This window comes from Narcine bancroftii, chromosome 14, assembly GCF_036971445.1.
Source record: "Narcine bancroftii isolate sNarBan1 chromosome 14, sNarBan1.hap1, whole genome shotgun sequence".
NCBI lineage: Eukaryota > Metazoa > Chordata > Chondrichthyes > Torpediniformes > Narcinidae > Narcine > Narcine bancroftii.
The window spans coordinates 24,786,507-24,811,920 of NC_091482.1; the positions used below are offsets into that span (position 1 = coordinate 24,786,507).

The 25,414-nt window shown below is 39.3% G+C and overlaps 1 protein-coding gene across 20 annotated transcripts in view; it reads left to right on the forward strand.

Annotated features, from left to right (window-relative positions):
- Nucleotides 1-25,414, forward strand: part of LOC138749254 (RIMS-binding protein 2-like) — a 227,447-nt gene that overhangs the window by 181,544 nt on the left and 20,489 nt on the right. For 18 of the 20 annotated variants that reach the window (XR_011348508.1, XM_069910403.1, XM_069910409.1 and 15 more), the window contains 4 exons: nucleotides 6,297-6,470; nucleotides 11,418-12,680; nucleotides 19,210-19,330; nucleotides 23,526-23,722. Coding sequence is in view for 19 of the 20 variants with exons in the window: in XM_069910403.1 (XP_069766504.1) it covers nucleotides 6,297-6,470; nucleotides 11,418-12,680; nucleotides 19,210-19,330; nucleotides 23,526-23,722 (1,755 nt within the window). In the remaining variant the exon portion in view is untranslated. Of the gene's footprint in view, nucleotides 1-6,296; nucleotides 6,471-11,417; nucleotides 12,681-19,209; nucleotides 19,331-21,268; nucleotides 21,524-23,525; nucleotides 23,723-25,414 lie in introns of those variants that run through there. The other 2 variants (XM_069910416.1, XM_069910417.1) reach the window with 2 other exon arrangements.

Here is a 25,414-nt window from a genome sequence, read left to right on the forward strand (position 1 = left end):
GACTAGCAAAAAGAATAAAGTGGCCAAATTTATGGTTAAATCAATGCAGGAAATGAAATTGATGGATATATGGAGGAGGCAGTACCCAAGGGAGAAGGAATACTCATATTATTCGAGTAGGCATAAAACATACTCGGATTGATATGTTTTTGTTGTCAGCCCATATTCAAGGGAGAGTTAGGAAAACTGAAAATATAAAGCTAGATTACTATCTGATCATTCACCCCTGTTATTAGAAATAGAACTGGAGGAGATCTCACCAAGAACATATAGATGGAGTTTAAACTCCATGCTACTTAAAAGGCAGGAATTTAGAGAGTTTATTGAACGCCAAATCAAAATGTACTTTGAAATAAATACGGAATCAGTGAAAGACAAATTTATATTATGGGATGCAATGAAAGCTTTCATTAGATGGCAGATAATAAGTTATGTAACTAAGATGAAAAAGAACTACAACCGGGAAATAGAACAGTTGGAAAGGGAGATAGTAAGTACAGAAAAGGAACTAGCAACAAGGGATGAAATAACAAAAAGAAGAGGATTGGCGGACAAAAAAATAAAATATGAAACATTACAAACATATAAGGTGGAGAAGAACATAATGAAAATAAAGCAAAAGTATTATGAACTAGGAGAAAAAACACACAAAATATTAGCCTGGCAACTTAAAACAGAACAAGCTAAAAGAACTGTATTGGCATCAAGGAAAAAGGACAAACAAATTACATATAATCCAATAGAGATTAATGAGAACTTTAAGGAATTTTATAAACAATTATACCAAACTGAGAACGAGGGGAAAGATGATAAAATAGAAGAGATTTTAGATAAAATTGAACTGCCGAAATTGCAAGAAGAGGAAAAAAACAAACTGATAAAACCATTTGAAATAGAGAAAGTACAGGTTATATTAAAAAAGCTGCAGAAAAATAAAACGCCTGGAGAGGATGGATTCCCAATAGAATTCTATAAAACATTTAAAGAGTTATTAATTCCTTCTCTCCTGGAAGTAATGAACCAGATAAAAGAAACACAAAACTTGCCAGATTGATGTAAGACAGCAATAATTACAGTAATACCAAAGACGGGGAAGGATCCACGAACACCAGCATCATATAGACTAATATCTCTACTTAATTCAGATTATAAAATAACAGCAAAATTATTAGCAAACAGATTGGCCGACTGTGTACCACAAATAGTAGAATAAGATCAAACTGGATTTATTAAGAAAAGACGAACAGGGGATAATGTCTGTAAATTTATTAATTTAATTCATGCAGTTCAAGGAAATAAGATGCTTTAGATGTAGAAAAAGCCTTTGACAGGGTAGAATGGAATTATTTATACAAAGTATTACAGAGGTTCAATGTACCAGAAAAATATATTAATTGGATTAAAGCATTATATAATGGACCAATGGCAAAGGTAACAGTAAATGAATATGTATCGAACCAATTTAAATTAAGTAGGTCAACTAGGCAGGGATGTGCATTATCTCCCTCACTGTTCGCTTTAGCAATAGAACCATTGGCAGAAGTAATAAGAACATAAAATAAAATAAAAGGGATAAAAATAAAGGAGAAGGAGTATAAAATAAGTTTATTTGCAGATGACATCATAGTATCCTTAACAGAACCAGAAATATCAATAAAATAACTACAAAAGAAATTGAAGGAATATGGAGAAATATCGGGGTACAAGATCAACGCAAATAAAAGTGAAGTGATGCCAATGAGTAAGGCGGATTATACAGAATTTTTTTAAAAATCACCATTTAAATGGTAAACACAAGCAATCTGATACCTGGGTATTAGGTTAGATAATAATTTAAACCACTTGTAGAAATTAAATAATCAACCACCTATAAAGAAATTGCAGGAAGACTTAGAACATTGGAAAGAATTACTGCTAATGTTGATAGGGAGGGTAAATTGCATTAAAATGAATGTCTTCCCAAGGATACAATACTTTTTTCAATCGTTACCAATTCCCTTAATAGAGAAATTCTTTAATGATTCACTTAGAAAGGAAAAAAACAAATTACCAAATACCAAAATTATTATTAACGCAAAATCAGCTAATCCCTTTTACAATTGATAATCTTTCCTTTAGAGAATAGAAGAGAAAAGGAATTAGAAGAATAGAAAATTGTTTTTTGGGAAATAATTTATTAACATTTGAACAATTGAAGTACAAATATGGAATAACTCATGGTACAATGTTTGCAAACCATCCTACTGAAAGGATAAATTGGGAAACAGACTGAGATTACCAGAAGGAAGCAGCTTTGAATATGTGATTACAGACACAATGATAATTAAAAGATTTATAATGAACATGTTGAGGAACTTTGGGGGACATCCGATGCCAAAGCCCTTTCCTGCTCACGGTGTCGAAGGCTTTGGTGAGGTCAACAAAGGTGATGTAGAGTCCTTTGTTTTGTTCTCTGCACTTTTCTTGGAGCTGTCTGAGGGCAAAGACCATGTCAGTGGTTCCTCTGTTTGCGCGAAAGCCGCACTGTGATTCTGGGAGAATATTCTCAGCGACACTAGGTATTATTCTATTTAGTAGAATCCTAGCGAAGATTTTGCCTGCAATGGAGAGCAACGTGATTCCCCTGTAGTTTGAGCAGTCTGATTTCTCGCCTTTGTTTTTGTACAGGGTGATGATGGTGGCATCACGAAGATCCTGAGGCAGTTTACCTTGGTCCCAACAAAGCTTGAAAAACTCATGCAGTTTGGCATGCAGAGTTTTGCCGCCAGCCTTCCAGACTTCTGGGGGGATTCCATCCATACCTGCTGCTTTGCCACTTTTCAGTTGTTCGATTGCCTTATATGTCTCATCCAGGGTGGGAACCTCATCCAGCTCTAGCCTTAGGGGCTGTTGAGGGAGCTGGAGCAGGGCGGAATCTTGGACTGAGCGGTTGGTACTGAAAAGAGATTGGAAGTGTTCTGACCATCGGTTGAGGATGGAGATCTTGTCACAAAACTCAAAACGGTCAACCAGTTTACCTATCTCAGCTGCACCATTTCATCAGATGCAAGGATCGACAATGAGATAGACAACAGACTCGCCAAGGCAAATAGCGCCTTTGGAAGACTACACAAAAGAGTCTGGAAAAACAACCAACTGAAAAACCTCACAAAGATAAGCGTATACAGAGCCGTTGTCATACCCACACTCCTGTTCGGCTCCGAATCATGGGTCCTCTACCGGCACCACCTACGGCTCCTAGAACGCTTCCACCAGCGTTGTCTCCGCTCCATCCTCAACATCCATTGGAGCGCTCACACCCCTAACGTCGAGGTACTCGAGATGGCAGAGGTCGACAGCATCGAGTCCACGCTGCTGAAGATCCAGCTGCGCTGGATGGGTCACGTCTCCAGAATGGAGGACCATCGCCTTCCCAAGATCGTATTATATGGCGAGCTCTCCACTGGCCACCGTGACAGAGGTGCACCAAAGAAAAGGTACAAGGACTGCCTAAAGAAATCTCTTGGTGCCTGCCACATTGACCACCGCCAGTGGGCTGATAACGCCTCAAACCGTGCATCTTGGCGCCTCACAGTTTGGCGGGCAGCAGCCTCCTTTGAAGAAGACCGCAGAGCCCACCTCACTGACAAAAGGCAAAGGAGGAAAAACCCAACACCCAACCCCAACCAACCAATTTTCCCTTGCAACCGCTGCAATCGTGTCTGCCTGTCCCGCATCGGACTGGTCAGCCACAAACGAGCCTGCAGCTGACGTGGACTTTTTACCCCCTCCATAAATCTTTGTCCGCGAAGCCAAGCCAAAGAAGAAAGAATGAACATGTACATCAAGCTGCAAGAGAAGGAAAATTATGAAATAAGCTATAAACCCAAACAAAAGTGGGAAAAGGTTCATGAGAATGTTGACAGGATGTCAGGGTTTGAGTCACAGAGAAAGGTTGAGCAGCCTAGGGCTTTTTTCTCTGGAGCGTAGAAGATTGAGGGGGGATTTGATGGAGGTGTTCAAGATTTTAAAAGGGACAGAGAGAGTCAACGTGGATAGGTTTTTTCAATTAAGAGTGGGGGATATTCAAACCAGAGGCCATGGATTGAGAATGAAAGGGGAAAATTATAAGGGGAACATGAGGGGAAATTTCATCACGCAAAGGGTGGTAGGGATGTGGAATAAGCTTCTGCCGGAGGTGGTTGAACCAGGAACGTTATTTACATTTAAGGAAAGACTGGATAATTACATAGAGGGGAGAGGATTGGAGGGGTATGGACCAGATGCTGGTCAGTGGGATTAGGAGGGTGGGGATTTGTTCCGGCATGGACTAGTAGGGCCAAACTGGCCTGTTCTGTGCTGTATATGGTTATATAGTTTTCGCTGTAAGAAGGAAATGGGAACAACAGTACATGCAATTTGGGCATGTGAGAAAGTGAAAAAGTTTTGGGAAGATCTAAATCAGATATTAAATAAAATCACAAAAAGATCTCGTACCAAAAAATCCAGAGATCTTTCTTCTAAGTAATATAAGTAAAGAATTAGGCCTCAAACTGGATGAAGCGCAAAAAAGTTTTATTATGATAGCCTTAGCTGTAGCAAAAAAAAATGTATAATATCAACTTGGAAATCAGAAGAGAACCTGAGAATACAGCAATGGTAGATGGAAATGAATAAATGTATTCCATTGGGAAAAAAAAACATATAATTTAAAAAATAAAGTCACATTATTTGAACAAATTTAGGAACCATACATGGAACATAACAGAGAGGGCTTGCCTCGGACCTCCACCCCCTAAAATGTTAAGAAGACACAATGACTTGATCCAGTGTGTAACAGTAGATGACACATTTTTCTTGTTTATTTTTCATTGTGTGATGACATTATTTAATGGTTTTATTGTATTGTATATGTTGAATGTTTATTGGTTTTGAAGGGGGGTGGGAAGGTAGGGGGAAAAAAAGGGGAGAAAATCCCACTGTGTAAATTTAAGAGGGAAATTATTGTATGTATTTTGGTTGAGATGCTTCACAGTGTGAAAAATAAAAAAAATATTTTTTTAAAAATTGGAATAGGTTTGGTCTTTGCTCTCAGACACAAAAATATTCCTTTTCCAAAGAAACTTATAATGAGAAATTTTATTATGTCCACCAACCTCAACTTCTGTGGGCTACCCCATCCATATATTTCTAAGGGTTTGGATTCTTGAGTTTTCAGTGATAATGTTATGGTAACAATTATTCTTTAATGACATTCCTTGCGCTCTTTTTATCTTTGGAAAAAGAAATATCATCTATTGGTCTGATGAAAGTTTTCTCCATGTTTATGAGTCTGTATATGACAAGAACATAGATGGTGGAGAGGGAGGTGTAAGAGCAAGCATTACTACACCTGCTATGGAGAGGCGGATGGGAAGGGATGAGCAGACAAAGGAATCATGGAGAGGTCAATCCCTGTACAAGGCAGATTGATGGGTCAAGTTCCAGGCTGGTGGAAATGATGGAGGATGATCTGTTGAATGTGAAGGCTATTGGGCGAAAGTCGAGGACAAGAATAACTATTACTGTTTGGAAGGATGCGCGGATAGGACTGGAACTGAGATATAGAGGAAATGTTGGAGATGACCACAGCACAGGGGAAATGCATTGGTTGAAAAAGGAGAATAGTACAGATGATCTGGAATGGAGGGCCTCATCTTGCAAGCAAATGTAGTGAAGGTGGAGAAACTGGAGATGGTTTCCTTTAAGAAGATAGAGGGAGGAGGAGCTGTTTCCACTGACAGTTCGGAATAGAACTAGGGAGCATAGCCTCAAGATTTGGGGGAATAGGTTTAAGATGGAGATGTAGAGGAATGCTTTTCCCAGAGAGTGGTGCATCTTTGGAATTTACTGCCCAGTGAAGCAGTGGAGGCTGCCCCATAACTGTATTTAAGACATAAATAGATATATTATTGAATATTAGGTGGATTAAGAGTTAAAGGGAACAGTGGGGTAAATGGAGTTGAGTCCTTTACTCAACTCTTGCTCCTATTTCTTATGTTCTTATTGCAAGAAAATAAAGGCAAGTTGGCAATAGTTTTACACCAACTGGTGTACGGGTCATCCCACTGCAAACTGAGGAGTTGGAAAATTTTATGGTTACAGAATTTTGCCCTTTGTCACTAAGCTACAGTGTTTTGATGAAAAGAAATTGAAATTAGGAAATGAGTTGTGTCCTTCAAGCTAAGCACCAGGCTTGCCGCCCATGTGAATTTCCCTGCTGAATTGCAACCTGCTGTATTTTGAGTGCTGACACTTTATTTTTTTTAAACTTCCAGGACACCGACGAAGCTGAGAGCCATGAAAATGAGGATTATCCCCCAGAGAGTAGCCGTGGCTCAGATCTCTCAGATATCATGGAAGAGGATGAAGAGGAGTTGGGATCAGACTCACGGGCTCATGATGAACTACAAAATCAAGAATGCAGTTTGACCAGAGAGAACTCACTCAAGGTAATATCTGGTTGGATATCAACTTTTTTGATCAACTTGTACTTAAGGGAGGCCCATGACTGAAGTTTGTCATTTGTTTTTGTTTTCTGATAGCTCACTGTTACTTTCTTTTTTAGACATCTCTCCTAAGCTTAGGTATAGATAAGCCTTAGTTCAGCACACATAAGAAGCTTTGCAGCATTGGGACAAAATGTATGAGAGTGTCTGTCTGAAAGTAAAAAGCAGTAATATTCCTCACCCAAAATACTTCTGGATATTGCAGCGGTGTTCAGTGGCCCTGTGAATTAAACCTGCAGGAATAGGATGAAACCTGGAGATGCAGTGATGTTCTCTGGCCCTGGGAATGAAATGAGCAGGAACAGTGGTGCTCTCTGGCCCTTTAGACTAATCCTTTTTGTACTGATTCAGCAAAAGAGACTGGCAGTAAGAGTTTTATCTCCAATTCTGTAAACATTCTGTGGTGTTTGGTGACCCCGCAGCCTGAACTTGGAGAAACAATAGCTGCAGTTGGGCCTATAGAACAAGTTTGAACATTTGATCGCAACAGCTAGGAATATAGATATGAGAATTTGATCCTGATTGCAGCTTACAAAGTACAATGTCATAATGCTACTTGCTTTTAAAAAGAACAGAGGTCAACTTCATTGCTGCTGGGTGGTCTCTGTGAGGCAAGCTTCATGATTGTGTCTCCACCTCCTGTGGATAATGTTCACTTATTTGTTGAGGTTTTGTCTTTGGATGGTTTAAAACTGATGCTGATACTGTGGAAATGTGGTGTACCCCATCCTATACATAAGGTAAATTCCAGTGATGGGTGGAGAATAGATGTGAAAAAAATGAAGATAACATTCCTTCAGTGTGTAATGCTAAATTTGCAAATACAGAATTTAATGGATACTGGAGAATTTATCAGTGAAAGTGTGCTTCATAGTAATGTGAAATGTGGAAGGTGGTGCTTTATCAACATGGAATAAACATTCCAAACCTTGCGTGCTTTGTTAATAAAATCACAAATATCAATTGTTGTTCCTAATAGAAAGATTACTTTCATTGTAAGGTGACAGAATAACAATAGACAAGTGCTCGTGGGCTACATCTCTACTGTGATATTATCAGTTGATTGATTGACTAGACAAAACTTGCTTTGTATTAAGTTATGGAGAGTTAAGATCTTTGGCTTGGCTTCGCGGACGAAGATTTATGGAGGGGGTAAAAAGTCCACGTCAGCTGCAGGCTCGTTTGTGGCTGACAAGTCCGATGCGGGACAGGCAGACACGATTGCAGCGGTTGCAGGGGAAAATTGGTGGGTTGGGGTTGGGTGTTGGGTTTTTCCTCCTTTGCCTTTTGTCAGTGAGGTAGGCTCAGGATAATGCAGCAGGAATAAGCATGTTAAGAGAAAGAATGGAAAGAAAGAAGATTTTTTTAAATGGGCAGAGCAGTTATTTAATTCAGCCCTCGTCATGTAGTTGGCTGTTTCTCAGTTTTGTGATTGCATTGAAAGCACAGGCAGATGGGAAAAGCTCCATGAGGGAATAATGAGAACAGCATGCAATGATCCGGGCCACATTGAGTCATAGAATACAGCATAGAAAAAGATCCTTCAGCCCACACCATCTGTGCGCAAACCTATCTACACCCACCATGTGTGCCTGCATTCATTCCATTACCCTTTATATCTTGCTCATTCAAGTACTCATCCAGATGCCTCTTCAATGTAGTTACTTCTCTGGCAGCTCAATCCAGATGCCGACTACCTTATATGTGAAAATAATTACCCTTTAAACATCTCCTTCAACTTATAGTCTTTGACAAACTGATTATGAGGAACAGAGTGGTATTCTACCCAATGTCTCCAAAATTTTATATACCACACTATCTCAAGATAATTCAACTTAAATAAACCCATCAACTGCAGTTGTACAGGCAATTGTATGTTTCACTTTTGTTATTGCCCTCATAAAAGATGCTGTTGAGAAAAAAATTTTGCAATTGTAACTAATCTTTGGAAAATAATCACAGGATAAAATTTCACCAGATTCTGAAGGAAGAGGTCATGGAATAAAAGCAGTATGCTGCTGGGCTATTGGATTAATTGTTCCTTTATAAATAGAATATCTCTTTATAAAAGTACACGACCCAACATGCATCGTACCCTCCATAATATTTGGGAGAAATACACTTTTTTCCCTAATTTGTCCCTGTGATGCACAATTTTAAATTTGTAATCAAACAATTCACATGTGATTAAAGTGCACATTCCAGATTTTATTCAAGATTACTTGTATACATTTTGGTTTAATGATGTAAAAATTACAGCACTTCTTATACATAGTTTCCCCATTTCAGGGCATCATAATATTTGGGACATTTGGCTTCACAGGTATTTGTGAATACACAGGTATGTTTAATTGCTTCATTGGTGCAGGTATAAGAGAGCTTTTGATCATCTTTGGAGTCTGTAGTTACGATCTTTCTACATGAGAACCAGAGTTGTGCCAATTAAAGTTAAAGAAGCCGTTATGAGGCTGAAAAACAAGAATAAAACAGTAAGAGACATCGCCCAAACCTTAGAATTACCAAAATTAACTGTTTAAGACATCATTAAGAAGAAAGAGCGTACTGGTGAGCTCATTAATCACACAGGGACTTGTGCGCCAAGGAAGATCTCCATTGCTGATGACAAGAATTCTCTTCATAATGAACAAAAATACCCAAACCTCTGTCCGACTGATCAGAAACACATTTCAGGAGGAAGGTGTGGATGTGTCAATGAATACTGTCCACAGAAGGCTTGATGATCAGAAAAACAGAGGCTACACTGTAAAATGCAAACTACTTGTTAGACACAGAAACAGGATGTCCAGATTACAGTTTGCAAAGTATTTAAAAGTGCGTACAGAATTTTGGAAAAGGTCTTGTGGTCAGATGAGACCAAGTTCAACCTGCATCAGAGTGATGGCAAGAACCAAGTGTGGATGCACAAAAGAAATGCCTAGCCACCTCATCTGTGAAACATGGTGATGGGTGAGTTGTGGCCTGGGCATGTATGGCTGCCAAAGGTACTGGTGGACATATCTTCATGAATGATGTAACTGCAGATGGTAGTAGCAAAATTAATTCTGAAGTGCATAGCTACATCTTATCTGCTCAAATTCGAGCAAATGCCTCCAAATTGATTGAAAGGCGCCTCATCTTACAGTAAGACAATAATTCCAAATGTACTGCAAAAGCAACAATGGAGTTTTCCAAAGTTAACAAATGGTAAATTCTTGAATGGCCAAGTCAGTCACCTGATCAAAATTCAATTGAGCAGTTCTTCCATATGATGAAGAGAAAACTTCAAGGGACAAGCCCCTGATACAAGCAGGAGCTGAAGATGGCTGCAGTAGAGGCCTGGGAGAGCATCACTAGAGAAGATTCTCAACACCTGGTGATGTCTATGAATCACAGACTTCGGGCAGTCATTGCATGCAAGGGATATGCAACAAAATACTAAACACGACTACTTTAATATACTCATTATTGTTATTTCCCAAATATTATGGAGCCCTGAAGTGAAGGGACTATGTATAAAAAGTGCTGTAATTGCTTCATGTCAAACCAAAATGTTACAAATACCCTTTCATAAAATTTAGAATGTGCACTCTAATCACATGTGAATTGTTTATTACAAATTTAAAACTGTGGAGCACAGGGGCAAATAAAGGAAAAAAAGTGTCTTTTCCCCAAACATTACTGGCTGCATCCTGTATGTCCACTCATGTTACAAAGGATTTCCAAACAATGGAACCATGTTTGCACATCACTTGTTATACAAGATCATTAATTCAAAATTGTTAATTGATGTCCTGAAGGTGATGCAGTGAATCCAGTGTTACTGGGTCACTTTCAGTAACAATTGTTCATAATTGCATTCTGAGAATCTTTTGACAGTTTTCCACCTAAAATATTTGGAACCAGCATTGTTATAAATTTTGTATCATATCTCAAAGTGAACTCCTGAAATTTAAAAATGGTGATTAGAAGTAGATGGTTAAAATATTATGCAGGTTACCCTTATTTTGTTTGCTGATGACATGATTTCAGGAATCATCGCCATCAATAAAACCCATCATCCAATATAATAAATGCTAGAATTTAGAATAAGAAATTGTCAAAGGCAGGTTGAGCTCTTATTCTGAGTAATACACTGACATAGGTATTAGAAGTGAAGGCACAGTAGTATATAGATAGAGATAATAGCTTTTGGAGTCCTTAACATTGACCATTGACCCTGAAGCCCATGAAATTTCTTGACAACAGGTCAAATGTGCACAAGGAGAGCCCCTTCTGCTTCCCACCTATCATCCACCTTCAAACGATTAATTATTACTGTTCCTTTCTGTTGATCAACACTTTAAAGATGCTCTGAAAGTAGCAAGGACATAGAATGTACTCCAGGTAGGGATTTCAATGTCCATCACCTATGTCCAAGCATTGTTTAGTAACACCACCACAAACAGAACCATTGAGTCCTAAAGGGAATAGATGCCAGCCTCAGTTTCCAGCAGGTACAGCTATTTGACCTTGTCCTCATCAATCCATCTGTGGCAGATTAAATCTCCATGGCAGCATTGGTAGAAGTGATCACTGCACAGTCATTGTGGAGATAAAATATAGTCCTCACATACCCTTCATTGTATTGTGTGGCATTAAAAATTGGGAATGTGGGATTGACTGCATTCTGAGAATCACTGATTATTTCAGATATGATATGAGGTTTCTTTCTGAGATGTAAATTGGAAGTTTTTTGTATTTGAACCTATTTTACTTTGAGCTGTTCTTTGTGTTTCTGTTGCGTTGCTGTGCTTTGAGTTGATCTTGTTTCAATTTTCACCTTTACTTTGTTTTTTCTTTCTCCCTCCCCACCCCTACCTCGCATGCACTTTAAATGTACTGTCTCAACAGCCTGAACAATATGAAACTGATAGCGATGAGGAGTTTCTGGAGAAAATTCTAGAACTTCCTTTGCAAAAGCATTGCAGTAAGAAACTGTTCAGCATTCCTGAAGTAACTGAGGAAGAGGAGGAAGAGGACAAGGAGGCCGTTGACAGTAAGAAGCAAGATGATGCTACAAATCAAGAACAAGAAAAAGATACGTCTAAACACTCGCAGGAAGGAGTGCCAGTGGAGGATCAGATATTTATCTGCATGCAAGCTGATTCTAATAACCACGGGCTTAGAGACGAAGCTTCAAACTTTGATACCAAATATCAAGAAGTAGAAGAAAAGACAATGTCCAAAATCACTCTGCATGACAGCAAAAGTCAAGGACAGGACACCAAAGGTTCAAATGTTGCTCAAAGTGAACTGAAATTCATGGACCAGGAGGAAGGCTTAATGTTCAGCAATACTTGTGATCAGACCAACAGACAGGAGTCAGGTGAAAAACATATCCACCACACTAAGAGCAACTACAAACAAAAGGAATGGTGCAAAGAGGCTGGTTGCAAGTTTCCTAATAGATATTCCAAGGGATGTATCAGGTCTCACAACTGGAAAAAGAAGACTTCAGAATACAGTCACAAATGTATCAGTGACAACCGTGACCTTGAAAGCACTCGAGAGAGGTCACAATCAGAAGAAAGCTATGGGGATATCTTGGATCTGAATGCAGTTGATTCAACATCCTTATTGCAAATGCAATCTCAGACACAGATTAGGTCTGCAGCTCCCAAAGAGCTGAATGTACCATTTACTGGAAGCCCTCATGGCAACAGGAGGCACCAGGTGTCACACAGACAACTGGAAATAGACATCGAGTATGGCACTGAAGAGGAAGAAGAAGTACTATCTCCTGACTTCCATTTCTGTTCAAATATTATTCACCTGGACCAAATGCGCTCAGGTTGGTCACACAGTGACCAGAAATATGATGATGAGTATTATCAGTGCGGCCCCTGTGAGCCCACCCAATCAAATGACGGAAGGCAAACATTAGTTGAAAATTATGTTTTCGATTCGAACTCTATCAGAACTAAATCTCCCCATCATCTCAAGAGGAAGGATAAAGCTACTTTTCCTCGGAGTCAGCTCCATCACGATCGAGTGAGATTAAAAGGAAAAGTTACAGGAGAGAAAAAGCTGGAGTCTTGGAAAATGGAGTCTGATAACTTGGGCAGGACAAGGGCAAGGGCTAAGACAGAACCTGTGGATACAGCATGTACGCCGGTGTGTGTTTATCTCACTGTTTATTTACTTCGTTTAGTTTTTGTTCTTGTGCTTGTCAGATTGTTTGACCACCTATGTGCTTTACGCTTTACGTCAGTGATGTACGTGTCCATTGTTGGTTTACAGTGGGAGGCTTTAATGTTCCTAGCATCAATGCTCATAATCCAACTGGTCAACTAAAAGAAAAAGTGAAACAGAACTGAGCTTCAGTCAAACTGAGATTGTTATAAATTTATTTATATGGCATTGGAACATACCGTAAATTTATCAGAATGTGGTGAAGCCTCTAAGTACCCATAAAAGTTAACTTTGATGCTGGGTCATCATGGTTATGGTGGAAAGCATTAATGGCACTCACATTTCAGTAATGTTTCATAGCTGGCTTCTGAAACATCAATCACTTAACATTATCCTTGTAGACAATATGGTTCTATTCTGTTCCTCAGCTGGAAAGAGGAATCTTTGCATGGAACCAAAGTATTTGCAACCTTGGCTTCACCTCAAACCCTGGAGTGCAATGATGAAGAGTTTCAAACCTGAAACATTCACTCTTCCTCTTTCCACAGATCCTGTCTCAGTGCCTCCAGCAATGTATGTGTTTATTACATATCCAGGCCACTATACAATCGCATATCCACACAGTTATTCCCCCTAGATTTGACTAATCAATGCACATCTCTTCGGCCATTCTTTGTGTTGTCCTCGCAACCTGCTTTCCCATCTATTTTTGTTTTATCAGCAAAATTGATTGCAAAATGCTGAGTTCCCTCATCTGTGATATTGGTATAGATTGTAGGTAGTGTAGTTTAAACCCAGCACTAATACTCTTTGTACCCACATAGTTATACCTTGGTCACTCTGAAAATCCTAACTCCCTTTTTGATTAGTTGGCTTCTCATAATTTAAATACACTTTCCTCCAGTTTTCTACCTGGAAATCCAAATGAACCACAACTTTAGGCAAGAGCAGGGGGTATAATTAAGCATAGGGCATAATGTTGCCCATGGAACTGATTAATTAAAAAAAAATCAAATTTAGACATACAGCATGGTAACAGGCCATTTTGGCCCACGAGTTCATGTTGCCCAATTTACACCCAATTAACCTACACCCCCCCTGGAACGTTTCGAATGGTGGGAGGAAACAGGCTCCCAGGGAAAACTAGCGTAGCCACGGGGAGAACGTACAAATTCCTTACAGACAGTGTGGGATTTGAACCCCAGACCCGATCGCTGGTGCTGTAAAGGCGTTATGCTAACTGCTGTTCCAACTGTACCGATTGTGGTATCAGTTCTTGAATTGAAAAGTATTATAAGGATCCATGAAATGTTTTTTGAGAGACCTGGTTAAATTGTTTTGCACTTTTCAATTCCTGTCAATTCACCTCAAAAATCAAATTAATTTTTGGAGGTCTGGAAAATAAAGTTTAGCTTTTTTCACTCTTTCCAAATACATTTGTACAAATTCATTTGCCACAGAAAATCAATCCATTTGAAATCAATGTACTCTTTTAACACAAAGAATTTTGGCTTAAAGAATTAATTACCTCAAACACTGAGCTTCCTTTTACATTTTATTGTTTTTTTTCCCACAATTGAATATTTATTGACTGAAATTAGTTTTAAATACCAGTCTCTTTCCTTCCCCGCCTTGGCTTTATGAACCAAATCTTTTTTTTCTACGCCTGATTTTACTTTGAATTCATCCTCTTAAACATACTCTTCCTGGTTCACAGTGACATTTTTTCTTTTACACTCATTCAGTCGAATTGAATTATGAGCTTGTTCATTAAAATCCAAGATGTTATGGATTTATTCTCATTTCAATTCAGTAGCATGTAGAACCAGTTCTTTTAAAGGTTAAATAGGGAAGGCATCCAATGACTAAGAGGTTCATTAAAGGTTTTTTGGAGGCCTGGTAAATAAGAGTAATGTATGTAGGTGCCTGGTAATTTATTTTTTTCATTTTTGTATCATAACGTTCATTGTTTGCCACAGCAATTTTTTTTGCTAATAAAAAGTATATCAGTGGAATTCTTTCTGAAAAGTTGTTGATTTGTATTTGAGGGACAGTAGTTCTGGGTAATATAAAATACTGATAAAATACTCATGAAGCAGAACTATTTGCATGCAAATATTTTAACATGGATTTCCGTCTAACATATTCAATATATTTAAGATTTAATATGAGCTGTAAAAAGTTTAATGTTTTGTTTTAGTTCTGAATCACAGAAAAAGGTGATCTGACTGATTGGTCCCCACAGACACAGAACATTTTGAATTAACAACTTTATTTAATTGATTATTTTCTTCTCAGCAACATTCAGCTGCAGATAGTTTACTTGCAGAGGATGAACATCCAGAACAGTGTGCAAGTCCAATACTGCAGTTTTCCCTGATATATGCAACATTTCCAATTTTAAATTTAGACATGCAGCACCATAACAGGCCCTTCCAGCCCAGGATCCTGTGCCGCCCCAATAAAACTCATTTAACCTACAACCCCCGTACGTTTTGAAGGGTGGGAGGAAACTGGAGCACCTGGAGGAAAGCCACGCAGACATGGGAAGAACATACAAACTCCTTACAGACAGTGCCGGATTCGAACCTGGATCACTGGCGCTGTAACAGTATTCCCCATGCTGCCCTTTTGTTAATATGTTATCAATTAAACTCAAAAAGATGTTGAGCTTGTTGAGCCAGTGTGATATTTGTATGATTCCCCTGCTCTCCTTGAAAAAATACACTTGTGGCAAATTTTTCCAATCTCCCTCTGTGAATTTGTACCACCAAATTTAGATAACTCTTTGAACAGTGTACCATGGCTGTCGCTGTAGGATCCTGCTACACATCAAACAACCAATGTGCTACCAACAAACATTACTCAACTTTAGAGTTACTTCTAGAGATTCATTAAAAGTTTGTGCAAGGACCTAAATAATTTGTAATGGACTTGTTAATTTTGATAAATTTCAACCCTTAATAAGAATAACAGATTTCACCTACAATATTTTTTAGATTTGAAAAAGTAATGTTAGACATCTATGTGCCATATGAGAGCCTAGAATACTCAGGTTATTGACATTTTTATCTCTAATATGTTTAACGTGCATCGTGCATCAATTTTAGAGACCAAGTTTTTTCAGTAAACATACTTTGCTGGAGGCCATGGCTGTTCCTGCCAGTTCATTTAGTTAAAGCAGAAAATAGATGTTCTGCACACGTGGATTTTGATTCACAGTCTGCACTCCAAAGTAATCTCAGCTAGGATTATTTTTGATTAACTGAATGTCCTCGGTTTTGGGAAGGTAAAATAAAGTGGTCATTGACCTGAAAACTATTCAGGCTGCATTACTGGAAGATGATATAAATCAAGAATGAAAAGAGGATCAATTTTATTAGTAATTTCCACCCTTGAGGAATAGCTACAAATGACTGAACAGAAAATGACTGAAACCTGCATCCAATGTCCAAACTTATGGCGGGGAGAGAATTATTGCAAAAGATAAATCTCCATCATTCAATTTAACTAAATATACTAATCCTTGGAATCATCTGTTAACCTTTCATATTGGCACAGCTTTTAAGGTGCTTCATGCAATAACAATTGGAGACAAAATAAAAAGTTAAAGCCTTGGCTGCAGTCACTGCTGGTCAATGGAATTTGTATGTTTGAAGTTTATTTTACCCACCCATTCATAACAGTTTGAATACAAGAAAGCTTGGTTCTATCAAACTACATACTGTTGTTTTAATTTGTTGTCCATTTGCTGCTTCAAGCAGTTTTGGCTGTCTGGAAGTTTTCTCACTTGGTGTGTATGGCAGCCTGCTTCAGCATAGAAATTTGGATCTTGGTAAACCTACTTTGGATAAGTGTATATTGGACATCAAACAAGTCAAATTTAAGACCATTTAAAGGAACCTTTCTGCCTGATCCCATCTTGGTTGAAACTCCTCTTTAAATGATTTTCTGACACCCATTAAAGCAGATTCACATTCATTAGTGGACTGATGATTATTTTAGAACATCAGTGGTAAATTAGTCAATGCAGAGGTATCGGTCAAAGGGGATTAATTAAAATATGAATAATTAATCATGCAAAGCCACCCATTCTTGTACCTTAACTGAAAGTAAAACCCTGTGCCTATGGGCCTGAAATTTTCCTTTCCAAAATTAGTGAGCTGTGTCGGATTGTTAAATTTGGCATGATCAGTACTGTTCTTGGTCAGTAGCTCAGAACTCTGAGGTCTGTTGGCTGACAATTATTACTGAAATCAATGCTGGTTTCAAAAAGGATTTCATTGGTAATGAGTCACAGTGGTCTGCCTACTAAACTGTGTCTTATTTCACATTTCTTGCATTTTATCCTCAGGTTCTTTTTGGTCCAAGTAGACAAACTGCATTTTAGCTGCTGATCCACATTCACAAAGACTTCTAAACTCTTCTGGGCTCCCAGTGAGCAGAGACCATTTGTCTTTAGCATTGGGATCACTGCTGAGTTTTTTAGTTCTAATTCATGTAACCCACCTCTAATTGCTTTTGTAGTGTGTATTGTTGATGTACCAGGTTGAATCTCCATTATCTGACACTCTGTGGTCCGGCAACTCTGCCGCCATTAGTACAAACTCCTTTCAGACAGCACAGGACTCGAACCCCAGTCCTGATCACTGGTGTTGTAAAGGTTGAATTTGCTGCAATTGAGACCAGGGTTCAAGTCCCGCGTTGTCCGTAAGGAGCTTGTACTCATGTCCCAATTGCTGGCACTGTAAAGGTGTTGCGCTAACCGTGCCGCCCCACAGTATTGTTTCCTGTTTTAAGCCTTGTTCTACCTTTGATATGTTTGCATAGGCGGGTTCCCTCGGGGGTAAATTTATAGAACTAGTGAAAAGAGAGCCTCTCCATGCACATTGATAGTTCCTTAAATAATCTCACTGATAGAAGAAGGTAAAAACAATTCTGAGGAAATATCATTTAAAGGTACAGATTCATCCATGACAAATAAAATTTTAACCAAAACTCAGTACACAAATTCAAATTTCACTCACGTTTCAAAACAAACTGTATAAACTTTAACTGTGGTACTTGTATAATGAACAATAACTGAATGCAAATTTGTGGTCTATTACCTCTGTGCCAGGTGATCATAGAGAACTTGTTATTATGATGTAAAGTGACCAGATAGGATCTTTGATTATACATGAGATTTGATCATGTGGAAGGTTGATCTACCAGTACAATTGATGGTGAAGGTCCTTGAGTCACAGGACAGGAGAGATATTAATTATGAAAATGAATGCTTTAGATCAGTGTACTTGTGAGAAAATGGGGAATTATGAAGGCCTGGGATTGAACCCTGAGCTGCCACAGGCCTCATGGGCTGAATGTCTTCCTTCTATATTGCAAGAAAAAAAATGAAAGATATGTCACTACTCCAATGACTGGGGTTCGATTCTGACCTCAAGGAGCTGCCATTGCGGAGTTTGCACATTCTTCTTGTGCACAAATAGCTTTCCACGGTGCATTACCGACAGGGATAGAGGTTGCTTTCACATCCCAAAGAGTGTTAATAAATTAATTGGCTGCCATAAATGACCCCTTGGTGTACATAAGTAAGGAAGAATCAAAAGCAATATAAGAGGGAACCGGTTGTAAAGACTTAAGGCGGAGGCCAAATGTACTTATGGGAAAGCTCTGCTGAGAGCTGGCATGGAGAGAATGGTCAGAAAGGCCTCCTTCTGTATTAGTTACGTCAATGACACCTTGATAGAGTTTATTGGCAATTGAATACAACCTTTTATGATTCTATCCACCAGAGTGTCGGGCACCTTTGGGGATTGGTAGATGCCAGATAGTTGCTCAACGTTGCTGGTTGCTTGAATTCCAGATAACAGGGATTTTACTGTATACTAAATAATCTTTCTCGTTTAACATGCCCAAAATAAATAATCTTGAAGAAGTAGAAATGCTCAAAATCCAACACTGAAACTGACTCGCACAGGGGAAAAAATGATTGAAATCAACATCATGGTCCTTGATGACTGGGATTCATTTCTTGAATTTCCATCAGCATAAACAACTCACCAACCATATTGCTTTGACCTTCATGAAGCATTTTAAAGGGAAAGTGATACCAACATTGAACAGCACAGTTTGGCAAAGAAGGAGGATGTATGAAAATCACAATAATTTGTCACTGAAGCCAGAGAGTGTGAGTGCAGAGAAGCCTCAGTAGATGGAGAATCAATAGAAACGTGTGCGTTGAATGACTGGAGAGTTTTGTGAGAGGGTACAATGTGTAGAGATTGAAGATCTCTGTTTGAGTAGGTGACAATGTGCAAGAGATTGGGTGAGTTTACTAGCGTACAAGAGTCTGTTTGTTGTTTTGTGAGAAAATGTGATGCAAGTTGGTGATTTGAAGCTGGTAGAAAGTAATCATTATCCTGATACTAGTCTATAGGGTCTGGAAAATAAACATACATGTGTAATATTTTGTTTCTCACATCACCTTTTTTGTTGATTATTCTTGCAGGGATTTGCTGTAGATACAGACTCGTGCCACCACCGTGCTCCAAACTCACCTGGAATACGAGCTTTAAATCCCAACTACTCAGCACTTAGGCTCAGTAGAGGGGAGCTATTTACTTCCAAAGGTATGTATCAGTCCTCCTTCATAACAGCTCTTAGGGTCTGAAAATTAAATCAAAAATCTTGTGGTTTGCTTCTCCTCCAAAAAAAAATGGTCTTTGATGCTGCTGTAATTATCCATTGGAGCGCTCACACCCCTAACGTCGAGGTACTCGAGATGGCAGAGGTCGACAGCATCGAGTCCACGCTGCTGAAGATCCAGCTGCGCTGGGTGGGTCACGTCTCCAGAATGGAGGACCATCGCCTTCCCAAGATCGTGTTATATGGCGAGCTCTCCACTGGCCACCGTGACAGAGGTGCACCAAAGAAAAGGTACAAGGACTGCCTAAAGAAATCTCTTGGTGCCTGCCACATTGACCACCGCCAGTGGGCTGATAACGCCTCAAACCGTGCATCTTGGCGCCTCACAGTTTGGCGGGCAGCAGCCTCCTTTGAAGAAGACCGCAGAGCCCACCTCACTGACAAAAGGCAAAGGAGGAAAAACCCAACACCCAACCCCAACCAACCAATTTTCCCTTGCAACCGCTGCAATCGTGTCTGCCTGTCCCGCATCGGACTGGTCAGCCACAAACGAGCCTGCAGCTGACGTGGACTTTTTACCCCCTCCATAAATCTTCGTCCGCGAAGCCAAGCCAAAGAAGAATTTATAGAGGTATTCATGGTTGGATGTTTAAAAAAACAGGCTTGAGAGAGGTATTTGGGAGATAAATTGGGAAAGGTTTGTGAGAGCAGGTCACACAGAAACATTTTAAAACACAGAATTTTTGCAGGAGCTTTTGCAAGAGTGCTCAGACTTATGATGGACCGTTATTTGTAAAAGGCAACAAATGTAACAACAGGCAGTAGTAGCTTTGTCTGGAAAGGAGCATTTACTGTCTGGAAGGTCATGTGATCTTTTCAGAAAAAAAGAGGCTTTGTTCTCAGAGTTAATGGGGGTGAGAGAGAGAGGAGAGAGACAGACATCAGTCTGAGGGAACATGCTGGCAAGCTTTGGAAATCTCCTGGTCAAAGGAGAGGACTGGCTATCTGGTGTTTCCCTTAGAATAGGAGAAACAGAAAGCAAATCTATGGTGACCTGAAAGAAAGAGGTTATCATCTGGAGAACCCGGAAGGGGACAAGTTGTGGATGTCCTGGAACAAGAAAAACTCTCTCTCTGAGAACCAACAACAAGAACCTTCCTGAGTGGCAACCATTTACCTGTTAAGCACCAAAGCCTGGTGAACTTTATTGATGTTAATTTCTGTGTACAGTACAAGAATTGCCTGCAACCAGTGAGATTGGACTGTGAACCAAAGAACTTTGCTGAACTTACACACACATTACACACACGTGCGCTTAGAATTAGAAGGGAGTTAAGTAGGTTAAGTGAGTCAATAGAGATAAGTTAAAATTTGATACTATTTTCATGTTCAAAGATAATTAAAAAAAACTTTTGTTTAAGTAACCCTTTTGTCATGGTGCATATCTATTGCTGCTGGGTTTTGGGGTTCTCAGGACTCGTAACAATGGAGTCTCAATTCAAACACTCCATATTTGAAGCCTTTTTTTTCTCCTTTAGAACATCCTACAATGAGACTGCAGATGCTGTAAAACTGGGGCCACATACAAAATGCTAGGGAGAAATTCAGCAGGTGGAGCAGCATGCATGGAAAGCAAATAGTTAACATTTCAGACTGAAACCCTTCAAGGGTTTTTGCCTCAAATATTGACTATTTGTTGCTTTCCATGGATGCTGCCTCATCGGCTAAGTTCTTCCAGCATTTTGTGTGTTGAGAAAAGGCAAAGACTGAACCTGAAGAGTTATCTGACAGAACAACATCACAGTTATGCTGATTAAAAAATGAGAATCCAATAGATTCAGTTGCCATAGCGATAAGGGACATTGGATATAAAAAAAATCAGTATGCAAGTGAATTTATTTAAAATTGTGCTATAATTACAGATGAACAGCAGCCCAGCTTTTGCTTCCATATTACAGGAATGACATTAAGGGAAAGTGGCGAAAACAATGTACTCACTATCTGGTATGACAAAAAAAATAAACATAACACCTCTTTACAAAAACAGGCACAATGTGTTATGATTAGAGAAAAATTACAGAGTGATTTGCTTATCAATGCTTAGAATTAAGATTCATAAGGTTCAGAGAAACATTTTTTAAATTTGTTGGTGGAGCTGCTGTGACCTCAGCGCTGCTGCTTGTGCGGACCTGAGGAGAGTGGGGAGCAGAGACTCAGTGCTTCCCTGTGGGGATCTATCGCCCAGTCCTGCTGCTTTAAATGGCCTGTTGAAGGAGCTGAGTGTGTTTTATTTAAAATCCTCTGATTGTGGTGTCTAGGCCCAAAACGCTGGTGCCTCTTCGGCAGCGGCCTCAAGGGGTTGCAGACTCCTGGGGGAAGTGGACTGGTGCTGGGCACCAGTGACAGGGAGAACACACCGCCCCCATCCCCCACCCATTGAGAAGGAAAAGCAGAGGAGACATCCCTACAGGACGGTGATCACGTTGGCGGTCCTGTAAGAAGCTCAGCAGCTGAGGGACCAACGCAGGCTGTGAGCGACTTGAGGTTGGGCGACCTCCACAGGTTATGGGCTGCTGAAGATTGGCTTTTTGGAACAAGGGAACTGGGATTAGTGAGGAGGCTGATGGCAAGGGGCCTTAGGTCCTGAGGGCTTCCTCATTGTGTTGGAGATTTGGATCTAGAGCTTGGTTTGCCAATGGTTTGAACTGAACTGGAGTCTTGTGCGGCTGCAGAGGCTGCAGGAACGCTCGAGGTGAATCCATGTAATCTCAGTGACCCTGGAGGGACTCACTATTGCTTATCTTTCTCTTATACTATAAGGGGCACCAGGCAATGCAAATGGTGAATCTTTGTCTGTCTAATGACAGACTAAAGGCAATGTTGTGTAATATTACTTTATCATTTTCTTTTTCTTGCACTATTTTTATTTATGTTGTAATGTGGTTTATATGAATGTTTGCACATGACAATAAATTCTGATTCTGTAACATTTCTATTTCATTACATAACAATAAATAGTATCTGATCTGAAGATATTGCCAGCATTGATCAGACAACTTCAGTTGCCCACTTTTAATTGTCCTTGAAAAGCAGTAGGATATCGTCCTTGAACCTGTGTAACTGCCATTCTTGGAACAATGCAAGGCAGTGAATTTTTAGAGACAGGTATAGAATCATTTATCCAAAACCCTTGGGACCAGACACTTTTTCAGAATTTGGAGTTTTTCGGAAAATAGAATAATTAAAATGGCAGTACGTTAAGTAATCGCATTAATTTCAGATTCGCGCAAATTAAGCACACTCCAACTACAAAGGTCTCTGAACGAGGACATGGGTTTCAGCAGTGCTGGATGAGGGGGGTGGGGTTACAGCCTCACTAGACAGGGGGCGCTGGGCTGTCTATGACGAATCGAACATCCGTGTACGGCAAATAGGAGGCCCTGATTCCTATAAAGTAAGGATTCCCTAGGATTCCACTAATTACCGTCACAAACCGACATGGGATTTTCAAGCATGAGTTGAACATGGGTCGTGCCGGGCCATGTTTGGTCCCAAACACGAGATTTGGTGTGCAGAGGACAGCCATGAAAAAAATGTTCGGTTTTCAGAATTTCAGATAAAAGGTTACATACCTGCACTGACATAGCAACATATATCCAAACCAGGATATTGTGCTACCAAGTGATGATGGTCCTGTGCTGATGTTACTGCTATTGTGGTTAAGCCACAGAGGAGAAAATTAGTTGATGCCAATGTGGATCATTACAGTATATACCATTCACAATTGTGAATGCTTAGTCTCAAAGATGGCTTCCTAGCACAATAGAACATGACTTTCATGGAATTCCTATTTCATTATACTGCACATGTTCCCATGATTACTTCAGACATCATATTATTATATGCAACATTTGCTGTGCATTCATTCCTGCAAACAGATGAGGAAAAAATCTGGAATTATGGACAAAGAAATTTTTTGAAATGCATATCACTAATTGTGCATTGAAAAATAAATGTTAAAAACATATTGATGGTGAAAACTATTGGATGCGTGTTGTACAGCAATCTTCCCTGATGTTTTCTTTCTCTAGAGAAATGTTGTCATAGGTATTTGGAATAAATCTTAAAGTAATCTAAACTAGGTTGGTTAGCTCCTCACTCTCGATCCCTTGATTTCAGCTTCATATGCAGAAAGTTGCAGAGGTCAAGAGAGCTCAATCCTGGATGGATACAAGGAGGTAGAGTCAAAGGGAGCAGTGGATGGTGTTCTTGTCCGCATATTTGTGGCTTTGTTTGATTATGATCCTGCAACAATGTCACCGAACCCGGATGCTGCAGAGGAGGAGTTGGCATTTAAGGAAGGCCAGATCCTAAAGGTGAGAGTATTACATCCATACATTATTTCTAACCCTGCTTCACCCCAGAGGAATGGAGGAAAAAAAAGCAAATTATCAGCACATTCCAGGCTGAGAAAGGAGAATGCAATATTTTACCTAACTGTGGTCGAGTTAGTAAGCCATTTTTGATTATCAACCTGGAATCTGACCTCTGCAGTTATTTCTCTCCATATCAACAAATTGCAATGATTAAAATTTTGATTTATTTTCCTAGAAAAGCAATGTTGTTTCTAATGAGGGAAGTTACACTTTGAGTTTTTAAAGGAACCCTCCATTTAAGTTGTGGTAATAAGTGCGGCAGGAATTCTCAGACATTTTGTAGCCAGAAGCAACACAAATCAAATATTTCGGAATTCAAGTCTTCTCAGAATTTTGAACCCTGGTGGTTTGCAGAGGAAATTTCTGAAAGTCAGTGATTGCTGAAGTTCAACTGATTGAGAATGTGGTGCATAATATTGTAGAGCTCTTTAAAATGGTTTGTTTGAAAAATATAATCTGAGGCATTTTGATGGGAAATTTCCTCAAAAGTGTCTATATATTTAATCATTTATTTAATATGGAGGGTAATCCTGATAATTTCAGGGGCCTCTGGTCATATTTTTAATGTAACTATTTAGTAATATTTGTCTCCTGGTATTGATTGCAGTTTGTATACTACCACAGGCAATAGTTTTTCACAATCTTTCTCAAATATTCCATTTAAATAAAGAAAAAATGCAGCAATAACTGTTGAAACGCGCATATTATGATGAGAATCATGGGACTTTCTCTGTTCCCGACAAAGCCAACAGCACTCAGTTTGAGCAGCAATAGGAACACTGTAACTGGCCTTGAGATTAAAGTAGAGAAATATTAGGCAAAGTTCCTGATTGTTGTTCAGCATTCCACTGTCCACTCCTTCAGAAAATGAATGATGTTTCAGCGTACAACATCTGGGCTCATTGCCAGACAATGATCCAAGTTAACCTCTCTCGCACAGTTACATTTGGAGTTGTTGAATCTATCCCTGATCCCTTTCTATTTTAATTATTTTTCCCCACAACATCATCCAAAGCATGGCATCAGGTTTCATATGTATGCTGACAACACCCTCTGTTGCTTCCATCACTCGTCTCCACACTCTTTCTGATTGTCATGCATTTGCTTGATATACAATTCTGAAGAAATTCTAGCAGTAATTTTCCCTTATAAAAATATTGAAACCTTTTAATCCTAGTTCCCAACCCACCAGCTCTATCTCTTCTTAGGAATTAACTTGGCAATCAACGAACTGTCCACCTTATCTGAGACTGAGATTGAACTTGTGTTGACAAATCCACATTCTCACTAATACTGCTGAAATTGAACAGAGAAAGCCATGGTTCAGGAAGCAGGAAGACATTTCAGAGCCACCTGTGTGGAAACTTTCACGTTCAGAATAAATATGATAGAGATAAAGGAACTGGGAGAATTGAATAGTCCTTACAGGAGGCAGGATGGGAAAAGTGTTGTCAACATAGGTATGGGAGTTATAATAAACACTCGGTATCGTATGATACAATATAATTGGCTCCATAGATTATATGTTACACCTCAAAAAATTAAAAAACTATCGGACAAATGTTTCCATTGTAAACAAGCAATTGGTACAATAGTACTTGCAACTTAGACATCTATAAAAGTGAAAACCTT